General features: G+C 37.3%; 1 protein-coding gene across 3 annotated transcripts in view; it reads right to left on the minus strand.

Annotated features, from left to right (window-relative positions):
• The window catches only part of MALRD1 (MAM and LDL receptor class A domain containing 1), a 249,923-nt gene extending 231,623 nt beyond the window's left edge, over nucleotides 1-18,300 (minus strand). The window contains exons 1-6 of one of the 3 annotated variants that reach the window (XM_030503871.1): nucleotides 18,006-18,300; nucleotides 13,697-13,834; nucleotides 9,073-9,167; nucleotides 8,833-8,994; nucleotides 6,300-6,393; nucleotides 166-309 (exon numbers count right to left, since the gene is read on the minus strand). In XM_030503871.1, the coding sequence (XP_030359731.1) occupies nucleotides 166-309; nucleotides 6,300-6,393; nucleotides 8,833-8,994; nucleotides 9,073-9,167; nucleotides 13,697-13,834; nucleotides 18,006-18,168 (796 nt within the window). In that variant the 5' untranslated portion in view covers nucleotides 18,169-18,300. Of the gene's footprint in view, nucleotides 1-165; nucleotides 310-6,299; nucleotides 6,394-8,832; nucleotides 8,995-9,072; nucleotides 9,168-13,696; nucleotides 13,835-18,005 lie in introns of those variants that run through there. The other 2 variants (XM_030503880.1, XM_030503888.1) reach the window with 2 other exon arrangements.
• Between the last annotated feature and the right edge of the window lie 1,432 nt (nucleotides 18,301-19,732).

The raw sequence follows: 19,732 nt of genomic DNA on the forward strand, positions 1-19,732 counted from the left end.
AGTGCATTTACTAAATGGTCAAAGCAAAACCTAATTTAAGTACAAAATAAATACAATTACTTTCCATGGTTTTGTTCTGTTTCTACATTGGGTCACCATCTTGTCCTAAAAAGCACCATATTCTTCACGACAGCTAGTAATTGTGCATTAACTTAAATTTCCCACCTTCAGTATTGTTGCTCCAATCTTTCAGGAAGGAACAGGAGGCAATCTTGTGCCCGGCTTGCAGTCGTGCCCACATAGCAGGCTCAGCCAACTGATCTGAATGCCACTCACATATGCTGAGCTCAAAACTGGAAGTCTGCAGTGCTAAAAGACAAACAATCACTTAATTCCTTAAGAAGTCATTATTTATGAGACTACTTTCCATTACAAACATGTTTATTAAACTAATTGACAGCAATTCTGCCTCTGGTTACTTCAAAACCGCTACTGAGTTGTCTACTATTTCAGGCTGCCATCATTAATGACACTATTTAAATCAAAAAAAAAAAAAAAAAGAAAAAAAAAAAAAATCGTTCCTTAAAGAAGGGTGCTTCTTTCAGAGCAATGGAGTGCTATTTATGTTAGCCGGTCATTGCAACCTTCATGAATTCACTTCCATGGAGACAGTTGCCAGGAAACATAAAAATTACATGTCATAACAAGAAATACCTGTTTACTTTTCTAGATGATAGCTACAGAAAAATCACTTCTTAGAGGTTAAACTCAGCACCATCTGCATAATATTTGCAATAGAATGCTTCTTTATAGAAGCAAAAAGTTTCTGAATACATCACCAGATATTTTCAAAAACTTTTTAAGGACAAATCATACCTGTCTAATCTAGTGGCTTTCTACAACGGAGTGACTGCATCAGTGGACAAAGGAAGACATATGGATTTGTTGTGGTTTAAGCCCATCCAGTAACTTGGAACCATGCAGTCACTCACTCACTCCCCCGCCCCCGGCTCCCGGAGGGATGGAGGGGAGAATCAGAAGAATGTAACTCCCACGGGTTGAGATAAGAACAGCCCAGTAACTAAGGTATAATACAAAACCACTACTACTAACACTAATAACAATGATAAGGGAAATAACAAGGGGAGAGGATACAATCGCTCATCACCCACCAACCAATACCCAGCCCCACCAGAGCAGTGGTCTGCACCTTCCAGGTGACTCCTGCCGGTTTATATACTGGGCATGACATGCTGTGGTATAGAATACCCCTTTGGCTAGTTTGGGTCAGATGTCCTGTCTCTGCTTCCTCCCGGCTTCCCCTCCTCCCTGGCAGAGCATGAGACTGAGAAAGTCCTTGATCAGAGTAAACATTACTTAGCAACAACTAAAAACATCGGTGTTATCAGCATTGTTCCCAGGCTGAAAGTCAAAAACAGCACTGCACCAGCTACTAAGGAGGAGAAAAATGACTGCTACAGCTGAACCCAGGACAGGATTTCATCTACTTGAACTTCTAGGAGGTCTCTGATATAGTCTCCCTCAATATTCTTACTTCCAGTTGGAGAGGTGGATTTGACAGCTAGACTGAGATGGATAAGGAATTGGATGGATGTTCGTCCAATGGTCTGAACTGTTACAGTCAGTGGCTGAACGTCCATTTGGAAACCAGTAATGAGTGGTATTCCTCAAGGACCAATACTAAAAATTATCTTCATTATGACATGGATAATTGGATTGAGTATACCCTCAGGAAGTTTGCAGGTGACACCAGGCTGAGTGGTGGAGTTGATATGCTAGAGGGAAGGGATGGCATTCAAAGGGACCCTGACAGGCTTCGCTACTAGGCCCATATAAACTTCATGAAGGCTAACAAGGCCAAGTTCAAAATCTTGTGCCTTGGTCAAAGAAATGCCACTACCAGTGCAGACTGAGATATTAATTGATCGAGAACAGGCCTGCAGAGAAAGACTTGGGGACGGTGAATAAAAAAATCGGATGTGTGTCAGTAAGTCGCACTTGAAGCCCAAAAATCCAATCACATCCTTGGCTGCATCAAAAGAAGTGTAGCCAGCAAGTCAACAGGTTCTTCACCTGTACTCTGCTCTTGTGACACCCCACTTAGCATACTACATCCAGCTCTGGGTAACATAAGAAAAGACATGGACCTATTAGACCTCATCAGAGGAGAGACACAAAAATCAGAGGCCTGGAGCACCTCCCCTTGATGAAAAGCTGAAGGAGTTGGGGTTGTTCAGCCTGGAGAAGGCTCCAGGGAAGTGGTGTGGCTTTTCAATACTTAAAGGGGGCCTATAAGAAAGATGGAGAGAGACTTTTTATCAAGGTCCATAGTGACAGAACAAGGGGCAATGGTTTTAAATTGAAAGAGGATAGATTTAGATTGCATATGAAGGATTTTTTTACTGAGAGGGTGGCAATGCACTGGCACAGGTTGCCCAGAGAAGTTCTGGACGCCCCATCCCTGGAAGTGTTCAAGCTCAGGTTGGATGATGCTTTTAGCAACCTAGTGATCTAGTGGAACATGTCCCTGCCCACAGCAGGGGAATTGGACTGAGTGATATTTAAGGTCACATCCAACCCAAACGATTCTGTGATTCTGTGATTCTATAAAGTTTGAGATGCCAGGTTGTAGCTGCAAAATTTAGTGTAATTAATAATGGCTGCAGAACAAAAGTCACAATTTTAAGCAGGATTGCTCTATGATAATGGAAATTCCATTTCTTAATAACATTGCAGGGAAAAGGCAATCTTCTGGTTAAAAAAATTTAAATGTCACTGAGGGTGTCTCAGAGAAAACGTGGAGATTCCTAACTGCACAGGTAAAAATTTTATACACAGACATCAATATACACAGACATCACTGCTTACTGCATCTCAGAGTTACTGTGTTATTCACATTACTAGCATATGAGTGAAATGTCGTGTCCAGCTGATGCTACAAACTTCTCCTTTCTTCCTTGCTCCAGTGTTGCATGAACATGCGCACTTTTTGCAAACTATGTGTATTAAGTGAGAAGAGCTTGTGAAAAACTTATTTCCCATTGAAAATGAAAAATTCTAAGATGGTCTAGAAAAGGGCAAATTCTGTCAACATTTGAAAATGCTTGCAAATACACTCAGAAGGAATCAAACTCTTTAAGTGCTTTTTAATTATTGAAACAAAGCATTTTGGTTCATTCTGGTGGGTTGTTTGGTTGGGTTTTTTTTTTTTTTGTTTTATTTTAATATAGTTGTAAGTATTTCTGAGGTTATTTGTCTGTTTTGTCAATAATCTCAGCCTCTTGGGACAAAATTCCCATTTTCCAGATCTTAATTCTTCGGTATGTCAGACAAGTGTAAGAGCAGTATTTTGGTTCTGCACCTGTGATAAAGGCTACATCTTTGCATGATTACAATTAACTATGGAATTATGTTTGAGATTTTTTTCAGTTGAAGTATTCATATTTGATTTTTGTCAAAATTTATACATTGCAAGTAATTCATATATAATTACTCCTGTTTTCAAGGGGGGAAAAGAAAAAAAAAAGAAAAAGAAAAGCTTTGCAGAAAAGGTATACCACTTTTTCATTACAAGTGACTTAAGGAGGACAAAAACCTCATTCTCCCTGCTAGTATTCCATTTTCATGCCTTGGGGATCTCTGCTTTCACCCTTATGGCAAGATCAGAGCAACAATCAATGAGGTTCTTCACATACATAATTCATCAGGAGTCAAGAGGGAGTTCTGCAGGTCAATCAGACACTTGAATAAGACTATCAAGCCTTTGAACAGGTCTACTAAAGGTATAATTAAAGGATATTATGTTACATATGTTTTAGAGCATAACTTTAATATTTTCGATTTGACAGCTACAGTATTTTTTTCTTATTTAATAAAAAGCTGTGGTGGTTTTGAGTGATAAAAGAAACAATTTGATGGCTGTTGGGAAAATTAAACACTGTAGAGTATCTTAAATTGCTATACTGAAGGTAGGGTTTTAATTTGGTGGGGAGCTTTTAAGTGTATAAACTTTACTGTCCAGCAGAACTGGACAGGACACTGAAGGCTGGCGGTTTGGGAGACAAGGAGAGATAGGAAGAAAAAAAAACTTAAAACTTAATGAAATTACAGTTACAGTTAACCACCACAGTTTGTATCAAGAAACTCCTGAAAGCAAAAATACTTAAGCAGTTTTATTCATGACCCTAAAAGCAGTCATACTAATGAATACAAATGCACAGGTCATTTCTTACATGCATTTACACTGGGTAAACAAAGGATACATTAAAAATGCAAATTTTAACTACAAATTTCATGCAATTAAAGTGATCTTCATTTAAAGTCTTCTTATACGTACATTCCATAAGGACTAGAGAAAAAAGGTTGCAAATTCAAACCACCATTAAGCTGACCTTTTAATTACTGGAAAAAATTCAGTGAAACTCCTCTTTCAGGCATAAAATTAAGATCCTTTGACCCTGTTTTTGGTTGCTGTGAGCAATTTAAATGCCCCCTAATGAAGCTGGCTTTTCTCAATAGGGAGGCACAGCATAAGAACTGGCTCTTATAAGAATATACATGAGGTACTTAATCATAGAAGGGTTTGAGTTGAAAGAAACCAGGACCAAGGCTGGGGGATCCAAAACTTCTCTGGGCAACCTGTTCCAGTGCCTCACTGCCCTCACAGCAAAGAGCTTCTTCCTAACAGTGCAGCAGCTCAATCTGTATGCCACACTACAGTAGCTCAACAGCTGCCATGTTTGAGAAGTTTAGCACCTGGATGTATAAGTTCTGGTAAGTACACCCTGTTTCTGTTTCAATTTCTCCCCCCCCCCCCCCCCTTCTTTTTTTTCCTTCCAGCTCTTTCAGCTTTATAGCTGATTTCCTCCACTCCCACCCCATTTTTTGTTTGCTTTAGAAGCACTTTGTTTGTAAGAAAAATCCTATATATTTGTACAGAGGGATTTCTATCTTTTTGCAGGAACTGGTCAAGCAATTAGACAGGTTGCTGGAATCTAGCAATGCATTTATTTTTCATTTTAAACTTGCCCTTTTACCTGCAGAAATCCTCCAAGGAACAGAACCAAGTTGGGAGAATCAAGTTTCTGTCTTCTTTCGTCAGTTTTGAATTCATTTTTTTCAAAAGCGGTATACTGTAAATTTACACTCGTTCATAGAGAAGTATGCCCAAAGTTTTAAAGTAGCATCCTTGCTCATTTAAGTAGTACTGCTAGAAAACCTCTCCAAAGTAGAAAAGCAAGATAGGCCCTGTCATGAAAATAGTTGTAAAACATTTGCTTCTATATTTCTCCACTGAAAGAAAATTGAAAAATGGAGAAACTTACATGACCAAGTTTAGTTACCTGAAACTTCAGTTCCAAATATAGATCCCCTTCGAAATAAATATGTATGCCTGCCTGAATCATTACACTAGGGTTTGCTCTTACTGTGATCTGCCTACAACATGAAGTTCAGCACTCTTAAAAACCATGTGCATCTATTACCAACAGGTTTTCCTACTGGGGAACCTACAGAGCTTATTTTAGACCACAGTACACCAAAAAAAAAAAAAAAAAAAAAAAAGAAATCAATCATTTAACCTAGCTTGGTTTGTGTCAAACACTACATTCCATACTTCAAGTTCAATTTAAGACTGAACCTGCAGTGCCTGTGCTAAGGCTTCAAAGTAGGAAAACCAAAGAGTTGCTTTAAATCAGGACTGGACTCACCTGAGGATGTGATGTGGGTGTCACAGTGCAATCTCCTTGTGTAATACAGAGCAGCAAGCAATCTAATTTATGCTAGATAGGTAGCATTCCTTTCCCATGAAAACACATTGGGTTGAAAAGAGAAATAGGAAATGTTTTGCTAGAGAACCCCTACATGTAGAGATGGTCTGGCTACAGAGCTGACTAGTCTGACATTACAGGTCTTGGATATAGCAGAGCAGAACAAAATAGGCCCACTACATAGCTAAAGATCAGGACTTTCACACATTTAAACAAAAAAATGCACAAATTCTTTGGGGATCTCCCTAAAGTCAGTTCCAAAGCTTTTCCAAGTTTGAACATAACTTGGCCAAAGCCAGCAAATCTTTTTTGCCCGCTTAGACCTTGGTGCTCTCCTGGCTGCAGAAAGCTACATTTATACTGTACCAGATTTCTTAAGGCGTTTATTGCCATTCTTTGTGTTTAGATGTGATAAGACAGATAATGGTTTAGGGGAATGAAAATGAGCCAGATAAAAATACAGTTAATAAAACCTTTGAATGCCAAAAGGTTTTTCTTTGTATTTTCTCTTCTAATCCAAGTGAAAGACAAAGTAAAATGATCTGAATCCTGAAAAACAGGTGTTCTTACCACACTCCAGAGAACAGCCTTCACTGAAAGTGATATCATCAATGGCAACAGTTTCATCTTGTCCCTGGGTCTCCACCATTCCCCAAAAGATAACCTGCAAAGATGAACAGCAAATCGACAAGAAATGGCATTCATCAGCGTCACAGATGAGAGAAAAGACAACCTTCCAAGATATGCCAGTCTAGTCCATAGTTTGTTAGAAATACGAGAACTCAAATCACTCAGCAATTTTGTAGGATTACCATCCTAGCTTGTCAGCACAGATCTATAGTCTAATCATCCAACTCAAGTGAAATAGCATTTAACAGGAAATATCTGAAATCTGCAATAATGAATTAAAATCAAAGCAAAAATCACTACAGTTAAGAAATACAAAGGATTTTGTGTTTTATCAAGCCATTATTCCAGCAGAGACTGGAAATATGAATTTTTTCTCATGGTTTGCAGAATTGATCAGAGACCTGAAACAAGTCAGAGCAGCAAGCACCATTAGTCAGAAGCCTTTCATCAAGTTTTTAGCCAAAACAAACTTTGAGGAGTATTTGGTCAACTGTTATTCTTCTCTAATGTTACAACAGCTATCCCCCCCCCCCCACCACCACCACAGTCTTCTGTATACAAAAAGTCACAAATACTTTATATTTCTATTTTGAGGGCAGATTTCAATCTATATTTGTGAATGCAGAAAGTACCACAGTTTTTCTGCACTGGTGGTGAAAGAGGCTGGTCAACCACAGTTCTCCAAAACCCAGCCAAATCAGACATACTGAGCTTGTCACGTGTTGAGTAATTAAAGCAGTGGTAATCTTTGCATTTCAGAATTTCCTACATGTGGAGATTTTTGAAAGCCAAAACTAAATCCCCTATCCCATGTAGATAATCAAACCCTTTTTTTTCCCCCCTTAAGCAGGAAGAGACAAAAGTATTAAATAGGCAACATCAAAATAAGGAAAGAAAATAGGCATCAGAGGTTGATTTTAATTAAAACCTCTCTTCAACTGTGCTTGCAAAATTGACAAAAGTATTCAAAGCACCCTATTTCAAAGAAATGTCTACACCTGAAAAATTTTCCTATTTCCTTCCATATAAACATTAATCATGAAAATGTTATCTTGAAAAATGCCACAGGCAGCCTTGTGGGCTAAAGATCTTGTCATATTAAAAGAACAAGTGCAAAAGGGCAAGTGAAGTGCATTCACTTGTATGACCAGCATCTTGCAAGTTGTCCCTGAAGGAAAAATGAGCAGTCAAAGAAGAAAGTCTGCTCAGCTTCAGGTTCTAGGTTTGGGGAGGTGCCCAGCTACATTTCTTTAGCCAGTTGTAATGATTACTGCAAGAAGTTTGTCATGTGCCTCTTTAAAGCTGGACTGTACTCATCAGTTCACTTTATAGAGGCCAAAGGATAACTAGGTTTGCAAACAATAATCTAATTAGAATTTGATCCAGCAATTTAGTGGAATACAATACCATACTATATTAACCATTCCCAGACTCACTCAATTTTCTAAATAACATGAAGGATGAAAAAGCAGATCTAGAACTATTCCAGTACAATCTCAGATGGCTATACATACATTCATATCAGGTAGAAGTAAGTTATTGACAAGTAATGACATCAATACTTGTATTGATTTAGGTATGGGTATTTCATGACAAACATGCTCAGTCAAGTTTGAACAGGCAAATATTACTTCAAAAATCCAGATCTCATTGGATGCTTCAGCACAATGTTACCTCTGCAAGTCAAGTATTTATGTTACTCACATGTTTATTGAATGAGGTTGTGCTCTCACACCTTCAGGTTTGTGTGCTAACTTTTCACAATAACTTCTACAGGAGCAAATGCCTCCGATTTTCTTCTCTCCACATTCCCTCCAGTGTTATGCTTAATAGTGAGTATACATCATCCACAATATTACAGCGCTAAGTTACATTTATTATGCTAATGTTTTATGTAAAGGCACATATGAAAACATTTAAGTAGACTATGACACTTGCATGTTTTTCCAGCAGCTTTAAGCAAGATAAAACCACATGCATCTGCTCCCTGACCAAGGTTCAAAGCTGCGATGAATAGATATAGTGCAGCATTTGTCACCTGAAGCATCCCTATAGAACAGTATGTCACTGTACAGAATGGTATTTCTAGTATAGAATGCTATTTCCTATGTAAATTAACAGTGAGTTTGTTAGTACAGTTAGATTGCATATAAAGAATACTGTATTGAAACTAACGACCCCAAGTACATAACCTCTATTGGCAAGTAGATAATTCATGGTGCAGTGAGGTGGATTCTTTTATTTAATATGCATGCACAGTTTAAGTAAGGTTTGGTATTAGTTTTACCACCACCAAGAGAAAAGAAGCAGCAGTACTTGTTAATGCCAGCTATGACCTTCCAAACAGCTTCTCTCCCTTTTACCTCATGATAATGCTCTCCATTTACAAAATAGTTAGGTTTGAGTTATTAAAAACCCCACAATTTATAAACCATCTAATAATTGTGGTTTACAGTGGCCTCTGTTTACCAACCTCATACTTTTCAGTGCTATTGATTGTGATAGTATTTGCTTTCCATTGATTTTGCAGTTCTCCTGAAACTTGCCAGATATTTGTAATAGTATCTTCAGAGTGCTTTCGAAGCCCCACCATCAATGTTCCATTCATTTGACTGATCCAATAATGAAATGTAATCTAGGACAAAAAAGGTCCAATTATTCCAGGGAAGTAGTGTGACAAACAATGAAATAAAAGGACTATGCACTGAAATACCTGGCAAAAATGTTCTTCATTAGTTGGAAGGAAAACACTGGTCCTTAAAGTTGCAGAAGAGGATCGCATTTCAGAGGACAGTGAGAGGAAATAAGCTATTAAAACAAATAAAAAAGAAATCTTAGAAGTTTGGAGAAAAGTTATGTGAAATAACACAGTAAAACAAGAAGTGGCTTACATACACATATGAATTAATAACTAAAAAGCCAGTTAGCTTTTCCCCAAAAAAGGGTTCATATGACACTTGTAACCATTTGTGTGCCAAACTTCTGTTCATTTTAAATATTGAGATAGTATTGTTCCACATTCCTGATGAAATGTCGAGTAGGGTTCCAAAACTTTTCATGTGCTTGAATACTCAATAAGTGCAAAATTTTGTGACAAAGTAAAACTAACTCAGGAAGCTGATCAAAGAGCTTACACTCCAATTACTGAATAGATCACATATTTCATGCACAAACAACAAACTGTTGTGACAAACAATACAGATTTATTAAAACAGTTCAAGTCTCTAAGGAAGTGGTGGAAGATGGGAGAGGAGGCTGTGGTGTTATGGTGTTCTTCTGTTCCACAGGAGATGGGTCTGATTTTTGTCTGCTCAGAAAAACCTCACTGCAGAGAAGAGGTTGTGGCATCCCTGCATACACTCCAAATATGAAGAATTGTCTCCAGAATCAGCTCACTACCATGAAAGATACCATTATTTTTCCATTTATAAAAACAATTCCAAATTAAATCTTTGCCTTACTTGGAAATGTAGCAGCTAACAAGTTAGTGAAATATGCTTGTTGCTATGCATTTTGACTGATTGTGTCTCTTCCTGAGAATATTGTTTCAGATCTTCTGAAAGAGAGATGGCAACCACCCTATTTTAGGATATAAAATATTTTAGGATTTCAAATATTGCTAGTCAAAATTTATCTCTTCCTGAACATGAAGATTTTGGAGATGTTAGATGTTAAAGGATGCAAGGGGGGAAGTAAGATAAATCATAAACAAAAAGGCTCAACCTGGGGGTTTGTGTTTTGTGATTTTTTTCAGGGTTTTTTGTTTGGTTGGTTTTGGGTTTTTTTTTTTTTTTTTTTTTTTTTTTTTTTTTTTTTTTTTTTTTTTTTTTTTAACTGTTGCCTTCTGACATGACATGATTATGTAAGTGAAAGCAGAAAGATGAAGGAGAAGGAAAAGCTAAGTTGGACTGAAGGAATAATAATAAAGTCCTAAAAGTAAAGATTACTACAGCAACCAAGTCTCAGAGGACATGTAAGAACATCTAAATACTTCACTTATAAAAATGTGCCCACCCTGACCTCTTATCCTTGCATACAACTGGGAAGTCACTGATAAAGGACTATGAGACCAGTTCAGTGCTGGACCCAGTTGAGCCATCTCCCACAGAAGAACATTCTGCAGCCTGCTACCAGAGCAGTGGCCATGCTCCTGCTAGGATTTAGGCCTTTCATGACTGTCCATGCAACATTTTCAGAGCCTGCCAGCTGCAAGGATATTCTTCCTACCCGACACAGATGGCTTGGTACTCCCCAACTCTATGTGTTTCAGTGGGTTCCATCTTCCTTAAGGATTGAATTTTTTTCTTTTAGTTCCCTAAAGATAAATGTGTAAAATTCAAACAAGGTCAGATTTCACCTGCCATAGGAATTTTATGTCTTATACAGATGGCAGATAGTAACAGTGATTTTACATTAAACCTCTGCACGGATAACCTGTTTTTACTCATTGAAAGCTGTTAAATTTTATGTTTTGTTTGGTTTTGTTGTGGTTTCTTTTAAGTGGTCTTTAAAACCACTAGTCTGTTCAACTACCTTTTCAGCTAAAATAAGAACCATGAGTAGAGACAGAGCTAAACAATCATGTTGTGTTTGAGTAAATGATTACATAAATCAAAGGATTTACATCTGCCGGGCAATCTTTGCTCTTGTGCTTATGTGTGTCCATTATCCTGAGGGCAGGAACTCTTCCTTTTAATACTCTGCCATAGAATATACTCTTCTCAATTGTCACCGTACAATATAATTTGTTTTTCTAATCAGGAACCAACATAAAACTGATTATAGTCTGTTGAGTCACCAGCAGTGGGAAAACTTGAATAGCTGCCATAAGACCATAAATATTTCTGAGGTGGTTAGAACCAGCATTCAGAAAAAGAAAGTATAGTTTAGCCATTCTCCAAGTAGAAAAATAAAATGCGCAAATACATTTAAATCTCCTGAGCCATTCAGTTCAAAATCTGAGTCCACAGCCTCTTAAAAAGCTGAATAGATACAAATACTCTAGCCTTCTGTTAACTGACCAAAATAACTTGGGTTAATACGGCTACCACACAATTCAGGCCTGGAAGATACAATGGTGACCGAGCTCCCAAAATAAGTTAATGGGAAAATACAGGTGACTTAACTTTTTGCTTCCTCTGTAACAAACACTTGAAGTTGATGGTTTTGCTGGCTTTGGATGTCTGCATAAGTTAAATTTTCACCTCCCTACCAGTTCTTTGCAAGATAAGGGTAACCTTTTTTATTGTTTATAAGCAAGAATATCTTTCAGGTCTTTGCTACATTCTGGTGTGGTATATACTACCAATCAAACAGAAACCCTAGAAACTACAACTAGAGCGAGACTGTTGCCTAGTTAACTAATTTTGATTCTACCCAAGAGTTTGCTATATTTTTATTCCATAGTATTTGTCTCTTATCTGCTACTTGATGAGAACAGCTGGTATTATTTTAAAGATACTGTTTCACATCTTACATACTTGAAATAAAGCTTGTGTTTATGAGAAGGTAGTTACTCAAATTTTTATGCTAGTATCAGTTTAAATCAACTTTTATTTAAGAGCAACCTTATTTTCAGCAGCAAGGTACACACAGCAGGATGTGCGCGAGCATTATATGCAAGCAAAAAATTAAGTTAGAAGCACATTGCATAAAGTTTCCTAATTATAGACCATCATGAAAATTGTCAGCTGTGGAATGAGAACTTGCAGGAAAACAGTGAGGTTTTCTGTTGATTTTTTCTATAATTTTTTCTTTAAAATTCTGTGCTATTTTCATTTTCCTGATTTATAAGCAAATTTTCCACCACCAATTTACATTAATCATTATATGGAACTTCTGTTTGATGACTTATGCAATGTATAGGAGACATTGCTTGCTTCAGAATAGTACAGACTTCCACACTCCCAGATAATCACAAGTTGGGAATGAGATAAAAACACCCAGGCTAATCAATCTCACTATGACACTTTCATCTCACATAAGCTTATGTTTTGTACACTCCTCAACACCACATGCCTGCCTTCAGGTGCTTGCCCTCTTATTGTAGCACTCCTTGGACCCAGGAGAGGTGAGAGTGAGTGGGTAGAGATAAAGAGAAAAACGGAAAACACGGAGAAGAGAAATAAACAATTTTGTGAGAATATTTCAACAAGCTCACATCTTTACTGCAATATTAGATGTTTCCATCAAATTCTTCCCCTCCTTTCTTGCTTTCTTGTAAATAAGCCTTCTAATAGCTTTGGAAAGCAAGAGAATGTTTATTGTAGCTAAAAAAGTTGGCTCAGGTTAGTTAAAAAGGTACGAAGAAAACCATGCTTACAGAAGGAAGAAAGCAGGTTTTGGAAAGCAGGGTTAAACTTAACAATTAGACAAGTATAAGGGACATATTTTGTCCAAGAACAGGGTGTCCTGGTTTTGGCTGGGATAGAGTTAACTATCTTCCTTGTAGCTGGGGTTTCGGCTTTAGTCTGAGAAGAATATTGATAACACACTGGTGTTTTAGTTGCTAAGTAATGCTTACTCTGATTAAGGACTTTTCAGTCTCTCATGCTCTGCCATTGAGGAGGGGCACAAGAAGCTAGGAGGAAGCAGAGACAGGACACCTGGCCCAAACTAGCCACAGGGGTATTCCATACCACAGCACATCATGCCCAGTATAGAAACTGGGGGGAGTTACCCAGAAGGGACCAGGCTGGGTATCAGTCAGTGGGTGGTGAGCAAGCAGCTGTGTGGTATTTAGTTGCCAGCTGGGTTTAAACCACAACACAGGGACAATTTAATACTTAGTTGAGAGAGAATCTTTGATGCAAAGTGGAACTGTAATAAGATTTAGGAGGAGCTAGCTCAAAAGAGACTGTGCCAAAGCTCTTCCCATCCACAGATCCAAAGTAATTTTCTCTCAAAGTGTTTGGAGCAGTAATATTAGCCACAGATAAAGATACACACACTTGGATTCACCAATCCAAGAAGAGATGAAAGCAAGTCTCAAAATAGGGACCCAACACTAATTCCTAAACTTTGTAATCATCAAGACTGAAATTATTACCCAATATCTCCCAAACAGGCAAAGGTCACTCAGGTAGATAAACGTGACTCTTGATGACTGATTACTTGCTCCTCCATGATAACAAAGTTGTTTTCTGGAATATCATCTTTTATTTTTTTCTAGAATTCTGGGTTATCATCATTACGATCACCTAAAAGCCTGGACACAAGTGCTCAGAAAACATGCAGCAGAATACAAGTAAACTATCAAGAATTTAGTAAATAAGCAATAGAGAATTACACAATTTGTAAAAGCCCGTGGTTCCTTCAAAGGACATGAGGACTCTTACCACTGTCATTCCCATTGTGGTCAGAGTATGGTGGTCCCATGCTAGAGAGGCCATTTCTTCTTATCCATCCAGGCTGTAAGTTCAATTCATGAAGAACTTTGCATAGATCAGTTTCAAAGTCACACTTATAGGAGGAACCTGAATTGAAGCAAAACAAACAAACAATCAAAACCTCAAAAACAGAAGCAAAGGGGTATGTTCTCACCATCACTATTTAATTAGCACTCATAAACACTCCAAACAGCTTCCTAAAAAGTAAGAAAGAGCAGAAATTTTAAATCATGAAAAAGAGAAACAGGGCAGAAGAAGAGTGACAAGAGAATGAACGCTTAAAAAAAAAAAAAAAAAAACCACACCCTACCAAAAGCAAACCACTCACCACCAGAACAAACCACCAAGTGCTCCCACCCCAAGCCAAACCAAACACAAACCAGTCTGTTTATATTATATCACTATAACATACGCTTTTTTCTTTACAGATATATGTGTAGCTACCTATTTGTAGGAAACTCTCTAAACTAGCATAGCTTATATGCAGAGACTGTTCTTAAAATATACTGCAGGTATTCGTTAAAGAATTTCAGTATATCCTCTGTTTATCCAGGGTTCTTGAACAGAATAACAAAGACTTGACACCAGGAAATCACCAGCAAAAACAGCTGAATAGCAGAAATTTTTGGGGTTTTTTTTCCACTACTGTTTATTTCACCATTTTGCAACGTGCATTTTTAGGAACCTGGAGTATAAGCCCAATTCCAGACACCCCCCCCCAGGGTCATAACAGAAAGTCAAGGCTCTCATCAGCTGACATACACCAAAGTTTACCAGTGCTCATTGTCTTTCCAAAGCTGCTGCATTAAAGCAGAAACCACACTGATGAGAGCAGAGCTGAAACAAGTCCTCAGAATGACAGTCTTGCCATTTGCTTTTCCTCTTTATTTTTTCCAGAGCACATAACGTGGTGGGGAAGAACTGCTTCTCTCCCTTGCACATTCCCCTGTAGGGCAGCATAGGTTAGAAAAGAGAGGCAGAACTTGTTTCTGTGGCACAGGACCCAGTTTGGTGTACTTCTTCATTGAGGGAATTTGAGGCAGGTATGGAACCTGATAAAGAATTGCTTGCTGGGAGACGCAGATATTTGTTTCTGCTCTGGTGTCAGACAGCCCTTTTTGCATCACATCCAAGCTGAATGAAAGAGCTTACATGAGCCTAAGAGGCTGGATAACCCCATTCCTTCAATGTCTAGGCAAACACAACTTCATCCGAGAATGGCTAGTATGTGAGACTGTCTCCGTATTTCACACGTTGTGTGGAAACTTCCAGTTCACCTGCATTTTCTCTTACACAGCAGAGAAGGATGGGTTAATACTGCCTTTTAATCAGGATTCTGAATAGACATGAGAGCTACAATACCTTCATGCTCCTCTCAAATTGGTGCTCACTCTTGGCCCCTGTTAATGCTTTTTACCTATTTTAAATTATCACAGTTCGCTAATTATTTTAAATAAAGTTGATACTGCAGCATTTATAGTCACACTATATGATGTTCAATTTCATGGCTTTCATGTTCACATCAATTTACTACAACAATTTATTATAAGGTGAGAGAGGAGAAAACAGATATAATTCACATAACCATTCCAGACTCAAGTTAATGTGCAGATAGGTTGGTTCATCAATCAACTATTTATTGCTGCTTGTATTTCTTAGCTCTTTAAGTGACTGAAAATCATGTCATTTCTTCATCAAAATCAAACACACAGCTGAGGTATATCTGTTTCACATAACATGAAATGCACCAGATCAGGTTCAATATTCCTCAGGAATTTTCTCATAGCTGAAAAAACTTAAAATCAGTGTTTACAAATAGCAAAACCAGTACCTTTTCAAATAATAATAATAAAAACCCACAAAAAACCCCAAACCTGAACTTCTTAATCATTCATTGCTTTCCAAGGCAATATTCATTTTCACAGAAAATATAACTTGAAAACAAACCACTGTAAATTTGCTGGAAGATAGATTTACAAAGACAAAGTCACTGCTTAGAGAGTGAAGGCCAGAAGAAAGAAATGTGTGGGATATTCTAGATACTTTTTGCAGAATTTCCTGTGAAGAAAACAAATATTTAAAATAACCACTATGGAAAAATTCCAAGTTTCACGGAAACAGACTACAGTTTAAGGGTCTATTTCAAGAGCGTATGCATATAAAATCTCAGCTTGGGATATTCTAAAGAGAAAAATATTTTTAAGAGTACTTGGTTACCATTCATCCCCTGGTGAATATTTTGCAATGGTAGTTCAGATAGCAGAGTTACGGTAGGGTTTATTTTTCCTCTTCTCTAATGCTTTGGCAAAGCACAAGCCAACCACATCTGAAGTCCAAAATGACAATAAAAACACACCATCTGAAATGTCAGCTTGATATATTTTCAGAGCAGAAACTTTCTTAAACCAGAGTAGAGCCCAAAGAAAACAGCAGGGACCTGTCATGACCATGAGATTGGAGAGCTGAAACCCAAGCAGAAAAATAATTTTGCAATAATCCCAAATCAGAAAAGCAGGTGGTAGCAGGATGAATTTTCAATTTGACATCCTGATCTTTATATCTGACAGATAGCTTATCTCCTGGAGTAATCCAGATCATGACCCAAGCAGCCCCAGCATCCACAGCTTGTCACTCAGAGCCTAGTTCCACACCTCATGTTCATCCATACTTCAAATAAAACATTATTTGGTATTTAGGTCTTTCACAGAGCTCATAGGCTCCTTTTTCTAAACTAGTCTTTGGAGCAACATTTAATTTTTGTACTTCTATAAAAGCATTTATCTATAGCAGTATTCCCCCAACAAACAAGTGCAAAAAGACTCCATAAAAATTAATGAAAGAATGTATCTCTTGCTGCATATTCTGCAGTCATAATAGAAAGTGCTGCCTGGAGAAATGCTCTTTCTAGCAAAATCAAAACCAAGCACAATGACGATTTCAAGGCTGTGCAGTGAAACAGCAAAACAGTCTCTTGTGGAAGTAATAAAAATACACGTTAACCTGAGACATATTAGTCACACATCAAGGCATTCAACAGGTGTAATTTCCAGCCATTGGCATTTAATACATTTTAGTACAGCACAAGAAAGTTATGAAAAGTACTGATATCCAATACAATTTTTTAAATTTATTTTTGTCCCTTTGCAAATAGGACAAATATCCTAGAGTTGACTTTAGACTCCTGCTCCAAACATATTTGCATCATATTTGGACAAAACAGAGAATCAGAAGACAAACACATGTACCTGGGCACACAATCGTAATTTGAGGAACCTGGATTTAAGTTACCACTCTTTCCTCACAGATTTCACCTGAATTCAGTGATCACTAACGTGCTCTAATTAGCATTTTTGAGTGTGCACAGATGCATGCAGGCTCACCTAAATACAACCTACTTTAAGCTTAAAGCAAAACCTTAAAGCCAAACCTTAAAGCCACCCCCAAATATAGTAGCTTCTTCTGTTGAAAAGTAAGTGGAACAACTTAGACAAGCTTTTAGTTAAGATCAGAATTTTTGCGAAGTCTCTTCACTCCAGAACAAAGATCTTCAAAGAGTAGGGCTATTTTATGCATTGTAAAAAATATTTTTCAACATCATTTTATGTTACAGTATTTCAGAAAAAGTAGACTTCTGATGCAAATTTACTCAGACACTAGCAGTTAAAATTCACTTTTATTGCTGAGATCTTTCCTTTAAGGGAAACATCAACAACTGTATTCATAGCTTCTGAATGTGACAAAGTTTAAACTAGGATTATCAGTTCAGGAATTGAAGAAATTTTTCCCCTCTAATCTAGACTGAAAAAATTTTTGCTGTTGTTGCTTACACATTGATGTAGGTATTTTGGATGAAACCCGAGTTTCAGCAAAAAATTTTACTACAAATTAAGGAAAAAAGGTAATACTCATTAAATCTCCATTGAATTTATGTGGACAAGGGTGAGGAAACACTAGCTTTACTATGCCACATCCATATGAAGATTTATAAAACCGTTGCTCTGTATAGAGATTGAAAATTAAGCAGAAAAAAAAATATCAAACTGAAACAGGAAGAAACTGTCTTAAAAAAAAAAAAGGGCAAAAAAAAAAAAAAACACACCCAAACAAATGACAAGGAGGGAAGGATTAAAAAAAAAAAAAAATGAACTAAAAAAAAAAAAAGAATTTCCAAACACTTTCGTAACATTAAAAAAAAAAAATTAAGAAATCCATTGCTAGTTCTCATATCTCACTTATGATGAAGCCCACAGAGACTTACCTTGTTTCTCATCACTGCTGTCTCCACATTGGTTGTTGAAAACACACAGTTCCACAGATGGAGCAGAGGAGCCATTAACACACTGGCATTCACTTCCTGTAGATGACTGAGTATCTGTCAGAGCAAAGCAATATAATGCATAGAAAAATACGAATCTGTTCATGAGCTATGTTACTATTCAAGCTTTCACTTGGAAAAGAATTACTTTAACCATCTAGCATTGGTCATGAAGAGTCTTTGAAAAAGCTGGGTTTATACACATCTCTCTGAAAGACAGTTTTAGAACCTCACTTTCCGAATCCACAGCTTATGGGAAATATAGCTTATGCAAAGCAGTGACTTTCAAGCCAGTGTGTTCTTGGATAATGTTTAACTGAATTACAACATTGTTTTATGACTAAAATTTTTGGTGCATGCTATGCAAGTCAACTGTATATCATTAACTTACCAATGGGATTTATTGCCCAACAGTCTGCAAATATATTAGATAAGAAAACAACAGGAAACTAGAGTAGAATTACTAAGTGACCAACATTCATAAAGATAACTCTTTTCTCATAGGGATTTAACAAATGCTTACAAAACTGTGGAAGAGTTTGCACATCAAATGAAGAAAACAGCTGAGAAATTCAAAGTTGATTTTTTAATTGAAGGGATTTGTAAGTGACTGATCTAGGGAGTTTGAATTTTCAGAGCCTGTAGACATATGATGCTGATAATTGAAAGTGGAATGTATTTACTTTGGCCTACAACTATATATAATGACTGAATTAGAGTACCCACTTGTTAATGGAATAATATTTGCAACCACAATTTACATAGATACATGAAAGGACTGGCTATTAATTACTTTTCAAATTACTAGATTCTTTTATTTTCGGGGTGGGGGAGGGGAACACAACATATTGTGTGATACTACTAGGGTTTCCCAAGTTCAGGAAAGGGGGTGGTGAGGGGGTGAGAAGGGAGATACCTAGATATCTGAATTCTGATGAACAGTGATCAGTAAGAGCGCATAAACAAGCACAGTCAAAATAATGATTTGCCACCCATTCCAAGAAGCCATCATTAGGGGAAAACTTCCATCAATACCAACCCAAATATGTTACCCTGCCAACATAGTCTCTGTCCAGGTTTATTTATAAATTTTACCCACCATCACCCCCCCTTAATTTGTAGAATAATTACTAGTTCTGAAACAGTACATCTAGGTGTGTAGTCAGGTGACGCAGTAATTTCTTCTTATTATTAAACTGTCAGGAAGATTTGCATTGTGTAAATGGATTTACAGTGCATTATATGGTAAGCCAATCAGGGCTCACCCAGTAGAGGTGAGCATTACTAAAACATTCTCTTACAAAGAAACCCCATCAGTACAAGAGATAGAAGTCAGCACACTGATTTACAATCCTGTTGATGGGGGGAAAAAAAAAAAAAAAAAAAAAAAATCAATTTAGAATTTCTCAACTGAAACACACCAGTTTCAGTGTGTTTCACTGAAATACACTGTTCTAACAAAGCTTTTACATGGATGAATTGAGGATTTCTAAATTGAGAAGGAGGAGTGGAGAGGAGATACCTAGCCAGTCAAAAATGTCAGCCTCATGAGAGATTGGATCAACTTGCTTCATTCAGTCTAGCAACACGAGAAAACAGCAAAATGATAAAGTACCTTAATATTTCCAAAACCCAGGGGAAGACGACATAGTAGAAAAAGGAAAAAATGG

The sequence above is a fragment of the Strigops habroptila genome, chromosome 1 (assembly GCF_004027225.2).
Source record: "Strigops habroptila isolate Jane chromosome 1, bStrHab1.2.pri, whole genome shotgun sequence".
Classification (NCBI taxonomy): Eukaryota; Metazoa; Chordata; class Aves; order Psittaciformes; family Psittacidae; genus Strigops; species Strigops habroptila.